The 17693-nt window shown below is 39.4% G+C and overlaps 1 protein-coding gene across 2 annotated transcripts; it reads right to left on the reverse strand.

The window, feature by feature from the left end:
- Positions 1-617: 617 nt before the first annotated feature.
- Positions 618-11304, reverse strand: csf3r (colony stimulating factor 3 receptor (granulocyte)). 2 transcript variants are annotated; one of them, XM_031289637.2, is made up of 17 exons: positions 11147-11304; positions 8542-8629; positions 7685-7759; positions 7196-7492; positions 6143-6275; positions 5813-5979; positions 4971-5140; positions 4071-4221; positions 3699-3781; positions 3374-3581; positions 3074-3262; positions 2738-2839; positions 2328-2474; positions 2106-2246; positions 1901-1997; positions 1746-1824; positions 618-1380 (listed from the first exon to the last, which is right to left on the reverse strand). In XM_031289637.2, the coding sequence occupies exons 3-17, from the start codon at positions 7746-7748 to the stop codon at positions 898-900; spliced, it is 2511 nt and encodes an 836-aa protein (XP_031145497.1). In that variant the 5' UTR covers positions 7749-7759; positions 8542-8629; positions 11147-11304; the 3' UTR covers positions 618-897. The 2 variants fall into 2 exon arrangements, with proteins under 2 accessions (XP_031145497.1, XP_031145504.1); XM_031289644.2 differs by lacking the exon at positions 2738-2839.
- Positions 11305-17693: the final 6389 nt, after the last annotated feature.

A 17693-nucleotide genomic window follows, 5' to 3' on the forward strand; every position in this document is an offset into this window, starting at 1 on the left:
ACAATTAGGTCTGGCTAATAGTATGGGCAATGTCACGAACGGGATCACCAATTAGGTGGACATTGTAAACAAAACTCACAAGAAAAACATGGTACGGTAAATGACCAGTTTCAGAAGGTAGCAACATTGCAACTTGTAAAACTCCATAGATCTGCTACTTCTGCTTTGTTTATTGTAATTACCCCACTGGGGATTAATAAAAAGTATAAAATGATTTTATTTTTTAATTAGTATTAAAGCTAGTTTGCTAATAACTAAATCATTTTATTTACTGTATTTGAGATTTTTTTTTGTGAAGAGTGGCTTAAGTTGTGAGGGACAATGGGGTTTAAGGATGAGTAAGATGTGTTTAAAAAAGCAACTCATCGCAATGAGTGAAATCATCAAAATATTATATAATATACCGGTATAATATATAATAATGATTTTACAATTTGTAGTTAATGACTTGATTAAATATATAAATATGGGCAAATACTATACCAAATTGCAGTGGTAGCTTATGTTTTACATTACTGATCCTAAATAAAATGGCAAATTACAGAGAGGAAGATGATAGAAAGCCAAATGGGATAAAAAAAACAATATCGTTAAAAAACGGTATGAAAGAGAGATGTTATGTATAGTTTAATTATTTTATTCAAAGAGAAATTCCACATATAAGCCACAACATCATCATCTCAACAATATTGATTTTTTTCTTTGAAAATGTATTTTCTATAGAGGTGATGTATCTACAAAGTTAAATCATTAAATATCAAAGTGATTTTAGCATTAAATCTTGCATGTATTTACAGCTGTGTGCTCTGCTCAATCAACTTATCACAATCAGCTCCTTACAAACTCAGACCTACATAAACATTTTGCAAAGCGGCTACTCTTATAATCAAAGTACTTTTAGTCATTTTGAGTATCATTCAAGGCTAATGCGCGTAGAAAAGGAAAGTCATCCCACAGAATGCCTGGGTCTGCCCCTTTTTCAGGTACACAATCATGGCTCGGCCCAAAAAAGCATTGCTCACTTGGCATCCTATCATTCGCCATATTGTGGTAGCACTTTGGACTGAAGGATTCTTCAGTTTCCAAGAGAGGCTGCGTGGACTCAGACCGCAGGTAGACATGAGCCTCTTTAGGCGTAGGGCTGTTGCATGGACTGGAGAAGATGACAGTGGCGTAGGGAACAGAGTCGCTGTTTGAACCAGAGTAGCCACGGATGAATGGTGAACCACAAATGGATTCTCCCAGGTCACTGGTGTCCTCTGCATTGCTTAACCATGGGTCATCGTCCTCTTTACTTCGTTTTACAGGGAGGTCCAGAAAGCTCAGGTGGGACAGGTACATTGGATCAGGCTCCTCATTGTCCCAGGAAAGATGGGAATCCTTCAAAATGGAAATAAATTAATGTCTTTAAATAGTAAATGACAAAATATAAATATAGGGCCTGTATTTGGTCATGTATATCACTTGGCATTTTCATGAATATATGTTAATCAAAGCATCCTTAAATGGTTTTTTTTTGCCCACTTGGGGGCTGTGGAACAAGCTGTAGACACTACACTGACATACAAAGTAATGGCAAATGTGTTAGCAAGCAGTTGCTTGTTTACACATCCTGCAGACATGGAGCAACATTATCATCAGCATTATCATCCTCTGCTAATATAAAACATTGATTATTACAACTTAAACCTAAAGGGGGTTATTGCATAAAAGTATTATATGCTTCACAGGTTTATTTCCAGCACCTGCGTTGATTCTGATGTCCATCTCTTGATGCTGCTATTAGCTGGATCAGGAACAGCTGGCCAAAACTGCCCCTTCAGCCTGCAAAAGAAAGAATAATATCAGAATAAATAACATTACAGCTTCACAGCTTAAGACAGCATGGCAATGATCTCACCTTTGTTGGTTGGAGAAACAAGCCAGGACTATGAAGATAATCAACAATGACAGTCCAACACCAGACACAGTTACAATCATCACAACAGCAACCACATCTGAGGAGAGAAATACACATTCTGAGTGAACTATCTACTTTGGGCAAACACACTCTCTTGATCTCTTGTCACATTTCTAGAAAGCCACTGCCAAATGATAATACGAACCGAAGGGCTCAATTTCGAAATGAATTGTTGACCCGTTGAGGCTCCCACCGAACGTGCTAACCATCATGAAAGCTTCATAGGGAGACACAGTGTTGAGGTCTTTGAGGACCACTCTCCTCTCTTCCGGGTCAGCATTCACAACTGAAAAAAGAGTCAGACATCAAAAGGTTAAAGTACAAAAGAAAATGTTTTAGAAGAGTAAAAATAAGGTATTTCACCTACCCTTAATGGGTCCCTTCTTATCCCAGTAGAAGATTTTGTAGTTCTGGATAATTCCATTCCTTTGGTCTAGTGGCATTTCGTTCCAGGTAAGCTCAATATGTGACTGCCAGATCTTCTTAATTTGTATTTTTGGAACCATGGATGGAGCTTTAAAAACAAATATGGTTGTGAGTGGTTATCACAACTTTAATGAGCCATTGTGCTTGTGATTTGAAACCTTCAGGCCAGCAAAAATAATTATTCATTTCTATCCACAAGAGGGCATTATTCCATCATGTATCAGCTGCGTCTGATTGATTGCACCATTTTTTAAACTCTTTTCTCACTTCTTCAAAGTTGAGGCTGCTCACTCCACTCTCACATCGCTGCCTGTTCTTTGTGTGATCCTCTTTGTGTCTTTGGTGACTTACCCTTTTGTCTTGAGTAGGCATTAACAGTCTGAGGAAGGCCTATCCCATCCTTAAACCTAGGATACACAGAGATCCCATAGGGCTTGTAGGGCTCAAAGCTGCCTATTGATGAGAGTGAAGAGGTTAGACTGTATCAGTGACTATAAGCTCCTAACAGTGTGTACAGGCAGGTTGTGCACAGGGAAAAGAATGCTGTGTATAAGAGTGAATCATCTAGGTAAAGGATGAAGACTAGATTTGGAAAACCCCAAAAAAAGTTGAAATAAGAAGATGTGCAATAAAAAACAAGAAGGACATGGATCTTGAGACCTGCAATACAAATACTATAAAACATACCTGTTGTAAGAAATTGTGTCTGGTTTCTGTCAGTTATTTCAAACTGGGTGAGAGTGAGGTCTGTTTCTAACAAAGGTCTCCATTCCACCACAAAACCAGTGAGACTGGAAGAAACCAGGCTTCTCCACTGGACCAGTAAGGATCTGTCATCATGAGGAAGGACTGTGACGTCTGATATCACTGAAGAAGCTACAGACACAAAACACATCATGTACATTGTGGGGGAAAATGTATTAAACTGTATCATATTTGAGCTATTTACTAAACCAGTTTAACCAGGTTTAAGTTTGTCAATTTTACCTTTAGGTAGGTAAATCCGAACTTCAGTGGGATGGGATTTCCCTGCTGCATTTATAGCACTCAGATACACTTTCTTTGCTTTCCAGGGAAGCTTGAAAGTACAGTAATTCCCCTTTGTAGAGCACAACTTTCCCTTTTCACCTGGCAACCTTTTCACTGAGACAATATATGACACATTTTGGGCATTGGCACGGAATTGTTTTGATGGCTATAACAGAAAAAAAGAGAGGGCATTTTAAAGGCAGACTGCACATACACAACCAGAGCTACAACAGAAAATATAATCAACCTGTGACAGGTGTCAAGCATCATGTGATGTGTCTACCTTCCAAAACAAGTGTATGTTGAGTTGTTTGTGCATGTGATCCCCCGATGCCTTCATCCACGAGTCTAGGCGTCCAGTGGGCGCTGAAAAGAAAGAGACGGCTGTCAAGCTTAGCGGCTCGTCAAAATCCTGCACTTCTCTTCTCACCCTTTAAAAAACGAAAACTTTCCTATATAAGACAGGTCTATGGATTCACTGCCAGAGTGTGCGGCTGAACTCAATACATCAATTCAGCCTGTGCTATAGAGCAAAGCAATGAGAAATGTAGAACATGGCATTAGCATATGTTGAAAAGACCAGGAAATGGAAGAAAAGGCGATAGATTGGAAAATGTTAGAGTGACTGATTGTGTCTGAGTTGATGAAGCCCTACCACTCTCCAAGGTGACTCCAGACCGGCTGCTGCTCCATTCACTCCAGGGGCCCTGCTGGTATCTGACTCTGATCTGGACGAGATACTGAGTCCCGTGGAGAAGACGGCACTGATCCACAGATCTGGTTGGTCTAACATGGCTCACCAGGATCTAACATTTGTCCCAGAGCACATACAAATAAGACTCCAGGCACGCACATTATGAACTTCAGGCAGTTTACAGCGTGCTACTTTATGGGTGCTTGTAGCTACTCTAGCAACAGTTAAATGTAGGTTTTTAGTACCCTGGAAATCCAGAGTTCACGCGAGAGCACAGTTTGAATTTGCTCAGCGAGTCACTCTGGCATTCAGTAATGATGCTCATTAACTATGCCCTTGTAGGCTAGCTGCACCAATCACATCGGTGTATGTGATATAGGCGGGCCAGAGGCGAGCTTAACAGATGACGACAGCGCTGCGACGTTGAAGTCATTAGTAAACATTGCAAGATGGCTACGGATGAACACCAGTTGTTTGAAACGGCTTTGGCCACTACAATGAACGAGTTAGACTAGGCTTTTTATCTAAAAGAGGAACAGAAGACGGCGCTTGAATCGTTCCTTTGCAAGGACGTTTTTGCTGTTTTGCTGACCGGATACGGCAAGAGTTTAATCTACCAGTTAGCTCCGCTGGTAGCTAAGCGTATGGGTACAGTCTGGATATGTCACCCCATGTATTGTTGTGATTGGTCGTAGTGTTATCCAATTGCGTGCAGTGAGATTTTCAAATGCATGCTTGGTGCCGCCCCTCGAGTTGGGCCATTTTCATTACTCATTGCCAGACCCTTAATCTTTCGGATTTGGGTCTGGATTTCCAGGCTAGGTTTTTAGTTTATATTGACACAACATGGATTTTACTCACTGGTTGTTCACTCCTTTGGCTGCTGTCAGCAGTCTTTAGTTGGACTTCCAGGTTGAAGCGGTAGTCACGCATCCAGGCCTGCTGCTGAGATAAGCTCCAGCTCAGCTTCAGGCAGCCGTACTTTTTAGGCACCACTTGAACCTTCAAAATCGTTGGTGGGTCAAACTTAGCTGAAATAAAAACAAACAAAGCAAAAGGTTCTGATGTAAAATGTATTTTTTTTCCCTCACAAATCTTTCAGGTTTTCTAATCTGTGCGGAAAAAGTTCACATTCAATTTATTCATTAGTCACATCAAGCATCAGCTTTTCTAAAAATAAATACCCAGGGGATCTTTAAAAGATCCAGAAGGTCAACACTCAGAGCTGGTCTGAAGGTATTTCCACAATCCTCAGAGACTCTTCTAACCATTTCAATAAAAAATATTCCGTCTGGTGAAAAATAGAAAAATATTTTTAACCCATTTCTCTATTATAAATCAGAAGTTGTAAATATAGGATATATATAGTTTCGACAGAGGTCAGTAAGACCACTTCTTTCTAACTACACACCCTTGGACTTTTTACATTTTTAGTCTTCAGCCTCAAACAGCGCCGACTCATGTGACATCACTTGAGGAAAGATTTTACACAGCACCTTCTTAAGGCAGAAGAGACTTTATACAACTTTTATTTCCATGCAGTAGTACTCCCCAACACCTGTGAAGATACTTTGATGTGTAAAATCAGATTGTTCAGGGCAATATAATAAATATATTCATCCTGGATAATGGCCAATAAATGACATTTTGTATGGAGGTGTCTGCTTGCCCACAACAGAAACGATCAAAGAAAACTCTCTCACCTGCACTGACGGGTTCCAGGATGATAGGTGCTGAGGCTGCTTCTCCAAGTTCATTTACCGCCTTCACGTATATTTCCATATTTGAGAAGAGAACAAAACCAGAGCGAGGGATGGTGTAACGGTGGACTCCTGGCAGTAGTTCGTAAGTGTGGTTCTCGTTTGAATCCCTGAAATGAAGAAATTGTAATGTGGGAAATGCAGTTGTGCAAACTCACAGACATATTTTGTAAATTACACTTTACACATTCTTGACACCAAAATTATGTTTGCTTTCTGGTAACTGCTTCACTGTATTACAGGAAGATAGAATTTACAGGCAGTATATATTACCATATCTTGATGTGGAGGGTGTACATTGTGTGCAGGTGGGTCTCCTGTTGCCCAGGGTCCCAGCTACAGGTCAGGGTTTCAGGGGTGGTGAGGTTTGTCTGACAGCTGAAGTTTTGGGGTGCTTCTGGTGGATCTATAGATGAAAAAAACAAGATGAAGAGGGTTTTTTATGGAGTTGTTAGAGGAGGTCCTGTGGGATTAGGATATCTGCATCACATGGGAATCAAGTGCGAATGAGTATCTATTTTTTATTTTTTTTTAAGATTATTGTTTGGGCATTTTAGGCCTTTATTAGATTTATTAGATAGGATAGCTGAAGACAAGAAAGGGGGGGGGGGAGTGACATGCAGCAAAGGGCAGGATGTCAGAATCGAATCCGCGGACTGAGCATACATACATGTACATGGGGCGCATGCTCAACCAGGTAGGCTACCCAGGCTCCCGGGATGTATGCAGTTTTTATTGTATTTTAAACTTTTTTGTATTTGTATTATTAGTAAAGTGTTTGTACTGCAGATGGAAATAAGCTTATAGCTAAATCTGTTACAAAGCATCTTTTCTTTTTGTATGAGATTGTTCTTTTTGTACGCTGACCTTAAATGTAATGAAACTAAACATCTGCTGAGTTTCTTTTTGTTATGTTTTCGATTCAAATGTGAAGTTTTTGGGCAAAGGCAGTTTAGAAGTAGTCTAAATTAAAAAGTACTGATGTGATGCATCAATCTTCTGATACAATCTTTGCTGCTTTTGCTGTGAACTTCTAAAATGTGTATCCATCAATAGATCCATTAAAATGTGTCAGATATCTTAGATGGGTGGACAAAAAAAATATACTTTAATAGTTAATTAAAGTGTTCAACATTAAGGTTTTACTTTCTATTGTTTAATGTTGAGCTTAACCAAACAAAGGAAAAGTTACCCTTGCTTAAATAAACTTAATTTACCAAACTTTCACAGGTTTTTTATTCCTGGGTTTCACTGGTGGAACAGGAACAAGTGACACATTTGATTATAAATGAACAAACATGCACAAGAAGTTTAAATCTTCCTCACATCCGGCTCTGATCTCCACTCCTCCTACTACTTGAACTGGAGAGGCCTGGACACAGCAGGTGAGGAACTCCCTGGTGTGATTGAAGCTCGGTATAACAACCTCAGAAAACCTGCCACTCTCATTGGCCACCTGGCTGCTGGGGAGAGAGTGATGCCCAAGGCGCCACTCTATATGAACAGCTTGTCTAATGACCAGATGACAGCCGTCTCTGATGACACAGGTGGCCGTGACAGGTGACCCCAAAGGCACCACTGAGCTTGACGTCTGAACCTCTGCACACGGCTGTATGTCATCCTCTAACAATGAGAAAAGTAATTTAGATGTGGCATGTTGAAGGGAATCCTACTAGTAAATGCCCAGCTTTATATTTAGTTTTGGCAAAAGTCTCTGAGGCAGAGGAAGGAAAGGCGTAATAGCAATTGTCAATGTTACTGCTGGTTAGGTATTTCCATTTAGATGTGCTTTTTCATTCTGAAAGCAATACTCACCATTTCTCGCTCCATTCACGAATGCCACCAGCATGACAATCACTGACACCCATGTGGATATCATGATGATAAAACCTGTTAGGCAGCCAAAATGAAATGCATTATTCTTAAATTACAAACATTCATGCCCTATCAAAACGATATTTGAATTCCGTTCCTGAGGGAGGTATTGTGAGTGATCACGTCTCGCGCTTCAAAAGACATCATCAACGGCATGCTTCAAGTGTTTGGTATGGCAGGGTGATGTGATCAAGGACGTGATCTCCATAATGCATAATACTTCAATATAAACAGACAGCTAGAGAACGCATCCACTGTTTCCCAACACAATAGTAGAGAGAAACCTGCAGTGCTGCCTACATAAGGTGTTTGCACAACAACCCATACACTGACACATGACACACTCACGAATATTACAATCAACATTCATGACAGCTTGGGTCCACATTTATGTAAAATGATCACACAAAAGATGGGACATTCAAGCAGTTAGAAAATGAAATTTAAATTATCTGTAGACAGAATAAATAAGGTATGCTAAATCTCTCCTCTTATACCATTCTATAAGAGGGATAAAATTCCTCCGAGCGGACAGGGAGATTGTAATTTCCGGTTGTTAGAAGGTAAGCAGCCTTGTTGGGCATGCGCTCCATAGCTGATTGGTCATGTATAATGAACAGAAGATGGGAGCTTGTAAGCTAAGCAGATGGGAGCAATTATCCAGCATATTGTACTGATATTAATTCAACAACCTGCTTTTAAATTTGAGCGACAGTTGGGACCTCATATTTACTGTACAAGCACAGGTGTTGTGAAGTTGAAAGTCATTTTGAGGACTGTGTTTTTGAAATACTCACCATAACACAACCATGAAACGTTAAAATTCAACTGAACTGAAGCAACACCCACGAGGCACAGACATACCTTCACAGCATTTCTGTGTGTCTGTGTGGGAAGAAAGACAAAGCAGTTACTAATCTGGAATAATGCTGAAACAATTTGTTTAATTGAGTGTATGAATGTGTTGGCTGATTGAAAGAAATGTTTTTTTAAATTTTTTAATCTTTTGTAATATATATTCACATAGGCACATGTGGTTTTTCACGTATGAAGCAGCTGTTCGTGTGATGAACCAAATGTGGTTTTTAGACATTTCACAACTTATTTCACAATATATTTCAAGTATGAAAACATGATTTTTTCCCCATGTAAGATAAACAAATTGTTTCAGTGATTTATCAAGCACAAAAACACTAAATTGTTGCTGATTCCTGTTTCTCAAATGTGAGGATTTCTTGCCTAAAGCACTTGTAAATTCAACACATTTGGATTTTGGACTGTCGCTAAACAAAACGAGCATTTTAAAGATGCTACTTATGGCTCTAAGAAATTGTGATTTCTGAAATGTTCTGACATTTTTATGGACAAAATGGTTAAAAAATAATCATCACATTACTCAATTATGAAAATAATCTTGAGTTGCAGCTGATTAACAGGATAGCTGGTAAATGGGTCACATCCAACATTTCAAATGCTACTTCATGTATAGAATCAGGGACATTGACTTTGAACTTATAATTTTAAACTTCCTCTTACAGTATAGTGGGATTCATTATTTAGTGGTTCCAATAATTCTAACTGATTACAGTACTCGTATGTTACCAGGAGCTCAGCAGGGAGGAACGCTCTCATGTGTTATCTGACAGTGGGGCAGATGCCCCTTATTGATTTCGCCATCACAGATGAATTTCACACACGTACACGTACACGCACACGCACACGCACAGACACAGACACAGACACACACACACACACACACACACACACACACACACACACACACGCACGTACACACACACACACACACACACACACACACACACACACACACACACACACACACACACACACACATACACCCGCCAAACGCACGCACAGGAACACACAAACACATACACAGTAAGTGAGACAACAGCATTGAGAAACTTCCTGTGGTCTTTTAACACTCTGTCTTGGTCTCTCTGACGGATTCTGGTGAAGAATTTGAAGTCCATTGTTCCTCAGGCCAAAACATGTTGGCAACATCTACATGTTTATTGTCAACAGACTTTCGAGTATATCTAGTACAACTCTATACCTCTGAAATGTTATGTCTAGACTGTCAAATTAGACGAAGATGTATTACTTTGATAATTTGGATCTATCACTCAAACTCAAAGTCAGATCACTGCTCTCAGCCCACAATAACATGCTTCTTAGTGAAGTCTGCGTTAAAACTGTGTGAGAGAATTGGAATTTCTCCCTGTTTCTTATCAGCCATGTGCATAAAGGCCTCCATTTTTCCCTGCTTCCCTTTTTAGAATTCCTGCTTACTACTAATAGGTACTTGCCTGTGGCTCTGACAAAAGGCAATTGAGATGGAGAGGGAGAGAGAGGGAAAGAAGAGAGATGCTATTACATTTGGAGTGTATTTTGTCAACAAGCACAATTTCATACAAGACAGTGTAAAATACAACTGTCTATTTTTAAGGTGTGTTGGCAAATTTGGTTCCCTAATGTATCGCTGAAAATATGTTATCTGGATTCATTTTTGTTTCTCAGTGAGTCATATCTCTATGTGTAAAGGTACATTTCGCTATAGCCACCATATGTTTCCTTTCCCGTTGCTGTTGGGGGTTACAAAAACACCCACTTTCAGGATTTGGCAATATCCTTGACTCAGAGCGCAATAACAAATTTGCCACAATTTCCCCTTTTTGGTCTTATTTCTCACGCTAAGTATTGTGCTTTAAATAAGGAATTTAATGTGTTAAGTAATCTTTTGTGTATTTTGTTAATAGAGCAGCTCATTTAAGCTCAAACATAGTGAACATTTTGTGTCAGCAGTTGCAAAAGTCCATAAAGATAAAAAGGAGGAAAGCAATCTGTTTCGCATCCTCTTTTTTTAATGGATGACCAGAACATAAATATGTTTTCCAAAACTTAAAACGCTAATGTTACTTCCATAGCGACACTGTTGCCATTTGCCAAAACAGCTACGTTCCTATCTTAAAACTCTTTCATAAGTTTTAAACGTTTCAAACATTAAACTTCAAGTATTACTTTAAAGGCATTATCTTTAAATCCTAAACATTTGAAGATCCTCTATGTGTAGTATTTCATGTTTGTTAAAAATGAACTGGCATTATTAGACAGGAAACTACAAAGGATAATAAATGGCACAAGTACAATACAGAGCAGCCAAAATCAATCAATCAGATGAAGCAAGAGTTTTCAATGAAATTAAGTTGAGCGGCCCGTAAATTGGATCAGGATGCAACTCTCCAGCCTGAACCCGTGTCATTCAGAAACAAGTTTTGTGAAGTTTCCCTTTTCAATCTGGCACAAGTATCAAAATGAAAGGAGCGACAAATCGCTTGATGTGAAGATAAAGGAGAGCCATCAGAGAGGCTTGCCACTTACCACACAGCAGCTGCAGCAGACCCAGAAAGACGAGAGGCTCTCATCAGCCCTGATAGCACCAGATGAAACAGTGTGGCTCAAAGCAGCTCAGACTAGAGGACATACAGTATGTGTGCGTTAGCCAAGCAGCAGCAGCAGCAGCAACATCCTTGTTTTGAATTTTGTGAAACTTCGCTATTTTCCAGGAAGAAACACATGACTGATGGGGCCCAGTTGTAGGAAGAAAAGTGGTCTGTTTAGTCAGGGCTTTCTTGAACGAAAATAGTTGAATAGTTCAACTAAAATTAATCAAATCTGGAACAAATTCAATAATTCTTTACAGGTGATATTGCACGTTTATATTATATTATATGTCGTTGCTGGTGGGTAGTAACGTTGTATCTCCATATTTCATCATTTTGTTTTCATAAATTAATGCTATAAGTCACCCTTTACGTCTGTCTGTGGGTTTTACAAATATTTAAACAGTGACAGGGCGATTCCATCTGAGGAAAATAGCTCAATAAAATGTTTCCAAATTGGCCTTTATTTTTTAATTTCCTGAAAAATAACGGTTTCGAACATACAAGGTTATCACCCAACAGCAACAATACTGTCTTTGTGATTGCGGATGCTCTAATAACACCAAGTCATTACACCTCAATTTGAAACAATTAAAGGTCAGTCTCTTTGCTTGTATGAGAGCATGGAGGTATTTTAACTTTAGATTTAGATTCAACTTTATTGTCATTGTGCAGAGTACAAGTACAAAGACAACGAAATGCATTTTGCGTCCAACCAGAAGTGCAAAAAAGCAGAAAAGTGCAATGTGATGTTGTAGTATAGACAGGTGGTGCATAGCCAGGACAAGAAATGTATTGCAGTGTTATAAGAGCAGAATAAATATGGCTATGTAATATGAACAGTGTATGAACAACATGTACAGATATGTGCAATGTAGTAGCAGTGACATTATAATAGTAGTAAGAATAATATGGATATATGCAATGTATTAGCAGAATATATAATAAGAAAAACAGAATAAATATGGATATTCTGTATGAACCATATCTAAGATATGTACAGTATGTACAGCTATGTGCAGTGTGGTAACATTATAAGAGTAGTATAAGAATAAGTGTATGTGCAGGATGAATAGTATGAAGAGCAGTAGAATATGGCTATGTATAGGTGTAATTACACTTGATGGTCTTTTCCCACAAGGTGTTAATATGGCGGCTGTCAAACGCCCTTCAATAAGATCCTAAGGGAGCCGTGTTGACGAATGCAATAAGTCTAGTTCCGGCTGCCCCCTCTCTGTTGAGTGTGGAAGTAGCAGATCTGCTGTATCACCGAACCTGCCTCAAAACGCAGTCCTCTCCCTCTGTGAGCCTGTCCATTTGTCCTTTGTCAGCATGGTAATAGAACAAGCTCTTAAATGGGATTGTAAACTGTGCCTTGACCCCCTCCAAGGGCACACGAAACTACTTGCCATATCACGTTTATTAGCTTATTAAATTGTAAAATGATTCTCTGGCGGAGGCCTCATTTCAAATGATGCGCGAGGCGCAGCAGTGAGCTCACCCACTCAACTTTTAATCTAGCGGCTGCATCCCTGCTCGGTCACTTCGCCGCTCTCAAAAAACAGAATGGTAGCTAACTGTTCATCAAGGGGCTGCTGGAGGAGGAATTAAATGCACACAGCGGTAGGTTTGTGAATAGGAACCAACAGTGGAAAAGAAAAGCAGGCACTAATTAATAATACATTAACTGGTTATCATGCGTTGACATAAATTGCTTGGTCTTTTTTCCTAATCAGCAGTAATGAACAAAGTGCTCTCCATCCACTGGGTATAACATGATCCGTTTCAGTGAGCAGTAAAATTAGCTGAGGGCGCCGAAGCTTAGTTGAACTGATGAAGCTTTGCTAGGTTTGATTACAGTTCTTGTACTCTACTTAATAGAATGCTGTCTCCTCTTTAGATTCTTATTCACATTAGAGATGTGACTAACCCCAAATTAGTCACTGCTGGGAATATCCTCTCATATCTATCTACTATTATACAGAGAATTACAGTTGTTAACTGCACTCACAACTGCTGTAATCATGGCTCCTGCTAATCATGGATGCTTGTATTCAAATGTAAAAATATTTAAAGCCTTTTAATAGTAAAGAAAATTACAGAGTCCTGAAAGTGTTCTCAAATCAGCCCTATAACCTCAGATATATTTATATGCTGTTAGATACTCTGCCTCACAGCTGAAATGTTTGACACCAGACCTGCTGGAACAGCAAAGTGTTTCAATTTGAGTACTTTAGTGCGTTATAAGGTGAATGACCCTTGTTGGGAAAATTGGGCCAGTACATCAACACATTTTAAACTTAGAAAAATATAAATTGTACAATGGCATGTTTAGATAGGTTGTTTGTAAATGTGTCTCACTCAAGTATAAAAAGGGTAAACTGGGGCGGCCTCTAGCTCACCCAGTAAGAGCGTTCGCCCCATGTTGGCTGAGTCCTGCAGCGGCCAGGGTTAGAATTCGACCTGCGGCCCTTTGCTGCGTGTTATCCCCCATCTCTCTCCCCCTTTCACATCTATCCACTGTCACTGCAATAAAGGGAAAATCCCCAAAAAATTATCTTTAAAAAGGGTAAACTTATAACAAGTGTGTGCAAGTGTTAACCTGCTAGCTACAAAGAGAAGGGGGAATTAAAAATATGCACATGAAATATACTAATATACTAAATATACTATACTATTATATTTTCTTGGTAATTATATTTACACTATGAACATGTTTTCATTTATTTTATCACCCTGTAACGAAATTATCCGATGAATGAACTAAAGCTATATGCTAACGTCAACGTGCTAACAATGACAATGACATGCTGATGTTAAGCATAGTTTTTACCATGCTCACCATCTTTGTTGCATGCTAACATTTACTGACTAGCGCTAAACACAAACAACAGCTGAGGCTGATGGGAAGATCATTCGTTTTGCATGTGTTTCATCATAAACCAAAGTAATATAACTAAATTAAATTATTTACCTGATTGTGGTGAGGAACTGAAGCTCCACACATCCATGGGCCAAACAGGTGTTTTTCATTTAATCAACCTGACTGGGCCTCATTTTAGAATTGTTTAAGTGTGTACAGCACATAGAAATGAAATTAATAGAAAGGACGTTTGCAGACCCAGCCTGCTTTTCTGCTCATTTTCTGTAACCAACGCAGCATAAAAAAGCCAAGCGAAACCAGCAAGCCAGCCAGCTAACCAACAACGACAACTGGCTAGTTAGCTAGCTTGCTAACTCTGCTATGCCCCATGCCACACGGGTCACAGAAACGAGACGAACAAAGTTGTCACTCATCTGGCGATAGCAGCGTGCTTTGTGTGGATGAAGCATTACGTTGTTAAATTTGACTAATTTAGCGGCTGTCTCTCTGCCTCGTAATGTTAATACTCCACTGCTCGTTTGACCATTACTATAAAACCTTACCTCCGTTAATACGGAATAAAAATGGCCACCGCTCTGACGATTCTGCTACAATGATTTGAATGGGAATTGCCCTTCTATCCATTTTATTTCTATGGTACGGACTGCACTTAATTCACTGACTTTCTTGTTAGCATCGTTTAGAGCAGGACAGGGTGTGTGGGTATGCAGCGCCTTAAAGGGATGACCAAAGTTATTACTTATTATTATAAAGTTATTATAATTAATTTTAATTTTAATTTTTTTTCTGGGACATGAATATCTCCATGTCCATCTGCTGGCAATAGATGAAAAGCCGTGGGGTTACCAGGGAAACTCATTTGAGTTCATTCTCTGGCCTCTGGAAACCATGGACATCTAGACCAAATTTCAAGGAAATCCATCCAATAGTCGTGATATTTAAAAAAAAAAATTTCAACCTCATTGTGACCGAAATAATTTATACACTTTTGAAACTGAAACTGTATTCTGCATTGAAGGCTCAGATATGTTTTGTACTAGCTGCCCACATTATCAAAACTCCCAGATGGAGCGACCATATGTCCTGAAAAAGCAAACGTGTGCAAGGTGCATGTTCCTATCATCACTGCTATAATCACATGTGTATGGATGCTGTTTGCATATGTGTTGAACAAAGTGTCCTGCCATATTTAATTCACATAAAAGCAACGTACTTATTGTAATGTGTGTGCGTCAATTAAACAGGTTAGATAAATAGGATAGAGCATAGATCATAGTACATAGCATACATGATTGATTGTCATTATAACCACAATTATTTGTCATATTCAACATTATCACAAGATTGTGCTTAATGTGTCTACTACATAACCCTGAATTGTTGTACTTGGTTGAGTGAGAGAGTGTGAGACACTGAAAGAAAGAGAGGGAAAGAGAGGGGGTCAGTCAAGCGCTGACTCACGCTCCTGCTCTTTACATGCACCTAATCCACTCCTATCTAGTACCTGTCACATGCTGGCTGCAAAATGGAATTGACTATTGATTTCCCCCTTACCACAGGTCAGTTGTGCTGGCAGACTATAGTGGGCTCACAGAGAGCCTCGTGTGGGACAACAAGAGGAGAGGAACACCAGGAGGAAACACGCACACACATAACAAAACTCACACAAACACATGAGCACAAATACACGTTATTAACCACCACTCTCTGGGATTGCGTAGAGGAAGAGGCAGCAAAGGTTGCTTTAAAAGAGGTGTGTGTTACGACACGTGTAGCTTAACACACTCAGGACATGGCAGAGCTTTGATTAAACTGTGGTGAGATTTGTTTTGTCAGGCAAAAAAAAGTTAAATAAGATTTGAAATTGAAATTTGAAAAATAAAAGAAATGTCTACTTTTACCCTTCATCACAGGTTATTGTGATGGTGGACAAATTGGCAGAGTAAGAGAACAAATATTTTAATCCTTTATTGACCCTTCGCCCTTTAGCCTAGAAATCTAGACGCACCCTAGTGGCAGCAAATGTAATTTGCAGCCAGGGGGTCTAGCAACTCTTCGTTGGCTTACGAGCTGGAAAAACCAAACTCTGGCCGGGCCAATCACATCATGTATAGAGTCGGTGGGCGGGCTTATGGCTGCTGCTGCTGCTGCTGGCGAACAGCGGTCTTTCGAATCGGCTTTGCGACTCTGGAAGACTTGGAGTTAAGCTTTTCTTTGAGAAAAGAACAAAGAACGGCACTGAAGTCATTTTTAAAAAAGGAAGATGTGTTCAGAGTTTTGCCGACCGGATACAACAAAAGTTTAATCTATCAACTAGCTCCGCTACCTTCTTCGTTGCTCTGCTTGGTTGTAGCGCTATCCTATTGCGTGCAGTGGTAATTTGAAAGACAACCATTTATCCCGCCCCTCGGATTGAGCCCTGCCAATGGTGAGTTCCCAGACCCAACATCTTGATGTGGGTCTGGCTTGTCAGGCTACTTTCCCTTCCCAACCCCCAGGCTGGGAACCACTGAAATAGAAGACTATTAAAAACGATTGCACGGAAAACCTTGTTCAAACAGCACATCCCTCTGCTTCTAAAAAAAACTAAAATTAAGTCTTTACACTGTATTGATCTGGAGATAATTAATATGACATAAAATTTATATGTTGATGTCGTATACGACCACAGGGTTAAAGGTTTGTTTTTATTAAGCCTTTGGTAGTTAACTGTGGGGATCTAAATTGTTGTTCTTTTTAAAAAGCAAGAAGTGGGCTTTGCCACACTGTAGTGTGGCAGCTTAGTTTACCTCTGACACAGACTGATGTATTTGGCATCAGCAGATGGTGAAAATGAATATGAATTAATCACTGAATATGTGTCAAAAGCACAAAGGCTACTATTGATTTTCAAAGTGACAAAAGCACTGTCCTACCTCTCAGAGTAGGTTAGTCAGGGTTGTTTTTGAACCCATGGCTTCATTTTGGCAAACAGCAATTTCATCATATCTTGTGATTATCCTTAAAGAATAGAGTACAACTACAACTTGCAATGCTTCATAACATTTACACCCACAAAAAGCACCAAATCATGGCTTGTGGGAAGGTTGGAATGGTAAGTTTACCATCCTAGTTATATTTTTCATGCAATTTGTTATATTTAATTTTTTGGATGTTTGACTGATTACGTTTTCATTATTTATAGGTATAGTATTCAATGTGTTGGTTTATTGGTAGTATGGTGTCGCCAAGTCTGCTTACATCATGAATCACAATGGAAAAAAGTGGAATCTTGGAATCTTTGGCATTTTTGTAGTTGTGTGTTCTTCCTTCTCATTGTGCCATGGCCAATAAACTTAACTTAAACTACACGCACCACCAAAGGAAGGAATGCAAAACGGTCTTGGTTCTGAATGACCATACATTGATGAAGTATGCATGGGTTGTTGACCTTTTAAAAGGACATTTAGTCAGTTTTTGAGAAAACGCTTGTTAAACTTTACAGCCTAAAGCTGACAGCATGAAATGTACATGCTCCACTGACTACTAAGTTGAGTGGCACGGCTTCCTCTGTAGGATCTATAAACTTTTACTGTGTGTTGGTCTGTGGACAATGATCCAG

This window comes from Sander lucioperca, chromosome 10 (assembly GCF_008315115.2).
Source record: "Sander lucioperca isolate FBNREF2018 chromosome 10, SLUC_FBN_1.2, whole genome shotgun sequence".
NCBI lineage: Eukaryota > Metazoa > Chordata > Actinopteri > Perciformes > Percidae > Sander > Sander lucioperca.

Bases quoted from the DNA above. Each gene is read 5' to 3' on its own strand.
- csf3r (XM_031289637.2), bottom strand. From the start codon at position 7,748: ATGATATCCACATGGGTGTCAGTGATTGTCATGCTGGTGGCATTCGTG. The intron at 7,493-7,684 runs GTGAGTATTGCT...TCTCATTGTTAG, and splicing joins CGTGAATGGAGCGAGAAATG to AGGATGACATACAGCCGTGT. The intron at 1,381-1,745 runs GTGCTGGAAATA...TCCATTTTGAAG, and splicing joins GGACATCAGAATCAACGCAG to GATTCCCATCTTTCCTGGGA.